This window comes from Salvelinus alpinus, chromosome 13 (assembly GCF_045679555.1).
Source record: "Salvelinus alpinus chromosome 13, SLU_Salpinus.1, whole genome shotgun sequence".
Taxonomy (NCBI): domain Eukaryota; kingdom Metazoa; phylum Chordata; class Actinopteri; order Salmoniformes; family Salmonidae; genus Salvelinus; species Salvelinus alpinus.
Window position 1 is genome coordinate 46,365,027 of NC_092098.1, and position 4,254 is coordinate 46,369,280.

The 4,254-nt window shown below is 42.6% G+C and overlaps 1 protein-coding gene across 6 annotated transcripts; it reads right to left on the reverse strand.

The window, feature by feature from the left end:
• Positions 1 to 535: 535 nt before the first annotated feature.
• plac8l1 (PLAC8 like 1) lies at positions 536 to 3,579 on the reverse strand. Of its 6 annotated transcripts, none has more exons than XM_071339576.1 (5): positions 3,464 to 3,579; positions 3,049 to 3,180; positions 2,664 to 2,908; positions 2,155 to 2,291; positions 536 to 1,421 (listed from the first exon to the last, which is right to left on the reverse strand). In XM_071339576.1, exons 2-5 carry the CDS (start codon positions 3,081 to 3,083, stop codon positions 1,290 to 1,292), a joined length of 549 nt encoding a protein of 182 aa, XP_071195677.1. In that variant the 5' UTR covers positions 3,084 to 3,180; positions 3,464 to 3,579; the 3' UTR covers positions 536 to 1,289. The 6 variants fall into 6 exon arrangements, with proteins under 6 accessions (XP_071195677.1, XP_071195679.1, XP_071195678.1 ...); XM_071339578.1 differs by having other exon boundaries at positions 3,049 to 3,098; positions 3,464 to 3,578; XM_071339577.1 differs by having other exon boundaries at positions 3,049 to 3,185; positions 3,464 to 3,578.
• Between the last annotated feature and the right edge of the window lie 675 nt (positions 3,580 to 4,254).

Below are 4,254 nucleotides of genomic sequence, written 5' to 3' on the forward strand. Positions count from 1 at the left end.
AACCAGATTGCCATTAGACTGAGAAACCTTTTTCCATAATGAGAGCATGATGCTGATTGTTATTAGAGGATAAATTCTGATGAAATCATAATACTGTATTATGATGCATGCTACTATCATCAAGCTACTATCATCATGCTCCTAGCTAGCCACCCTCTTCATAGGTTGTCATTCATGCATATTTCATCTGGGATCATACAGCATACAAAGGTCCGGGGTCAAAGGGTCAAGCAAGGACTGCTGTTCTACAACAGGGAGATTAAATGTGAAGGATTGTTGGAAAAACACACTACCTCTTATGAACTCACTCGGTTGGATCAATGTGCTTCTAGTATGGACTTTTAAAAAACTGTGTTCCGTATTTGATGTATAATGCTGAATTAAGCAATAAACAGCAGTTAACAAATTGCATATTCAGCCTTTGGATACATCCCGGCTTGGTGTTGGTTGGCATTTGCGGTTCAGAGAGGGACGTGCAAAATTAGCTTACCGTGATTGTCAGCCGCAGGGTAAGGTCAGAAATAGAATAATACAATAATAATACAAATAGGTTTTATTATTTAATGGCTTAGCCTACATGGACTGTTTCATACAATTGGTTAGGAATTTTATTTTACTTTACAAACATTTATGAAACATTGTCTGGTAAAGTATCACTGATGTTCCACATCCAACATAGGCTCAAATACTAAGCCTACTCCAAGTCCCCATCCCCAAATACATTCTTGACTTAATTCTTAACTTAACCAACTTTATTTTACATATGCCCGACTCATCTTAAACAGGGATGTCCTCAGAAACCCTAGAATGATCACGAGGGCTCTCATAAGACACCAAACGGGCACCTGTAGTATGATGACCCCCATAGAGACCTGTAATAATCACCATCTAGATGGATGTGACATAGTAATCTGTAATAGTAATCATCCATCCATCTGTGACATAGTAATCATCCATCCATCTGTGACATAGTAATCATCCATCCATCTGTGACATAGTAATCATCCATCTGTGACATAGTAATCATCCATCCATCTGTGACATAGTAATCATCCATCTGTGACATAGTAATCATCCATCCATCTGTGACATAGTAATCATCCATCCATCTGTGACATAGTAATATGCAGACATCAGTGATGCACCAATGAAATGACATGAGCCTCTGAAGGTTCTATACACAAGCCAAGTTTGCTATAGGTACCAAGGTTAGATCATGAATATTGTAATATGAATAAGATGTGGTCCTGGCCTGGATGAATGAATCTAGCACACAGACAGCCATGTTGTCAGGAGCACTCTAGTGCAGTGGATACCTTGTAGGTTTGGCTCTTCATCCTCCTCTTCATCTCTCGGATCATCTGACAGATGGCCAGGGGGTAGCAGCAATACACTGTAGTCCAGTCCTCACAGACGCTGCCCTGCGCGCGCACGAACACACACGCACACGCACACACACACACACACAACAGGGGAAAGTTCACATCTGGTCTCAGGCAGGGGTCTTTATTTCTATCTGAAGCCTGGCTGCTGAACTACATAAAAAAATCTGAATGTGTCTTTACATAACAAATCAGAATGAGTCTTTACATAACAAATCAGAATGTGTCTTTACGTAACAAATCAGAATGAGTCTTTACGTAACAAATCAGAATGAGTCTTTACGTAACAAATCAGAATGAGTCTTTACGTAACAAATCAGAATGAGTCTTTACGTAACAAATCAGAATGAGTCTTTACGTAACAAATCAGAATGAGTCTTTACGTAACAAATCAGAATGAGTCTTTACGTAACAAAACAGAATGAGTCTTTACGTAACAAATCAGAATGAGTCTTTACGTAACAAATCAGAATGAGTCTTTACATTATAAATCAGAAGCAAATTTCCCACCGCATGCAATACAAAATAAAATATGGTGTACAGCCACAGCTGCGTAAACAGGAGGAAAGTAAACGTGAGGGAGTGAGTGACACATAATTTGTTGTACAATAATTTGTTGTACATGATGTGCAACCTACATCTCTTGAAATAAATTGTGATACCGAATTGCTCTGTGAGAGAACACTGCTTTGGTCCCCATGACACCAGCGGGTCGTTAATGGAATCTAATAACACCCATTAACCCCCGTCATTATTGCGTAACAATCCTCACCTGTATCTTGTATCTCTCCCTGATGCCCACCCGCATGGCGAATGTGGAGCCAGGGAGCAGGGGCAGACACAGACACTCCCCGTACTGGTGGGCCAGACTCAGGTCCAAGCAACAGGGCACAAAGGCCCCTAAGAGACCTGGGAAAAACGAGAGCGATACAGGGCTTAGGAAAAACTCTACTAGGTTTAGTGCAATGTCATTTTCCACAAGATAGTAGCAGTTGGTTACGGAAAACGTTTCCAATTTGAATACATGTTTTGCAACCCTACAGAGTATTGTAGATTGATATGGTATTATGCAAGAGAATCGTCATCTTTACGAAGTATCCTCTCTTTAACATTGGGTAACATTGAATGTCCATAATTAACATAGGTAGAGCGTAAGCATGTAAGATAGCAGTATAGCCATCCACCATCGGACTATTTCAGTTACTCAAACCGGCAACTGTGACTTTTACACTTGAGTGTGTACAATGCAGTGTAATAAGCCCAATGCTGTGTCTGCCTCACATGTGCTCCTGTCTCCACACACGTTGAACAGACTGCTGCTCCAGTCCCCTCCCGTCTGAGTGATGGTGGTCACTGTTGTCGTGGTTACCCCCAGGCCAGGCTGCGTGAGCACAGGGAGTTTCATCACAGCAGAAGCGGCACTCTGTGTGTTCCAGCTTTCTGTTCCTATGTCCCAGCCCCCGGCTTCCTCGTCCTCCTCATCACCTGGGGCCTGCTGCTTTGCAGCTTTGGTGACTGGTGCACAACTGAGATAAACAAGAAAGGAACTATAAAATGTAGAAATGAATGTAGGCTTAGCTGTGTTGCAATGCGGCTTAAGAACATGTTGGAATGATTCATTACACCCAACAATGGTGATCTCTACTGATAAAGGCCTAACACTTACTGGTCTGTGGTGACTATGGCTGTGGTATCCTCCATGCTGACGGCTGCTCCCTGCCAGGGAAGGAAGGGGAGACTGGTTGAGTTTCCCACTGAGACTGGGTGTACTACTCCAGAGAGGGCTGGAGCTCAGCGGCTGCTCTGGGAAGATAAGACATGTTGGACCTCCTCTTCTAGGGGCTCATAACACCCTCTTAGTACAGCATGTGCGCCGCCACAGCAAACAAGGACAGAGCCGGCCTGTTCAAGACTGTCTGGAATGGAGCCTCTAATTCAAAGTGCAAATGCCACATTTCCACAGTGTAGGGGCCAAGGCCAAGGCAAGCCAGCGGATCAGTAAGTTCATACTCCCAACACATGCATAAACGGGCAGCAGTGACAACGAGAAAATCCTTGTAAAATTAAAAGGCAACACTTACCCGAATCACAGACTACAGCAACGTGCTACCGCTTAGTCCTGGACACAAGTGAACTGTCACACATCCTCCTGATCACTTCTGCTTTTTGGTGCACAGTGTTGGTATGAGAATCGGCTGGGGGAGGCTTGTGGTAAAATAAGAAACATCTCAACCGGTTTCTCTGAACAGCCGAGGACATTTCCTGCTGAGTGAGAGCAAAAAGCAGAACATCTATTGTGTAGTGTTTATAGAAACAGAGGCAGACTGTGTTTCAACTGCATGACTGATTTCCAAGGGGGATTTAATTAGCGGTGCTCATACTGCCAGTAGATTGGCTACAGTCCATTATAGAGATGTTTTTCATGTGATTCACGCCAAACTGGTAACCTAGAAGACCACTGCAGATGGAGTCTAATGTGGCCGTATGTCGCAACATGAATGAAAAGAAAGAAATGCACCACCCAAATACATAAAAATGTGTTTATTCAATCTCTGACAATTATGCCAGAATATTTTTTGTTTTGTTGACACATTTGTGGAAATTATTAATTGTATACGGTAGTTACTGGACATATAAGTACTGCTGAAGAGATGTTCAGAAGACACCTTTGCCTGGAACCCCTCAACATATGAATACAAAATATATGGCTTGTATCTAGTGGAAAGAGACTGTAGGCAGAGGGCTGTACAGGTATGCTCAAGAGAAGCTTTATTCCGTCCGTACTTTAGCACATAATGGCAGACACTGAGCCTCTGAAACAACATAATTACATTTAATGTCACATAAGATGAGAGGACGAAGGTACACATTC

Coding starts and splice junctions, on each gene's coding strand:
- plac8l1 (XM_071339572.1), bottom strand. CDS start 3,083: ATGGAGGATACCACAGCCATAGTCACCACAGACCA. Junction 2,930..3,048: donor GCCATAGTCACCACAGACCA/GTAAGTGTTAGG, acceptor TACATTTTATAG/TTCCTTTCTTGTTTATCTCA. Junction 1,422..2,154: donor GGGAGAGATACAAGATACAG/GTGAGGATTGTT, acceptor GTGCGCGCGCAG/GGCAGCGTCTGTGAGGACTG.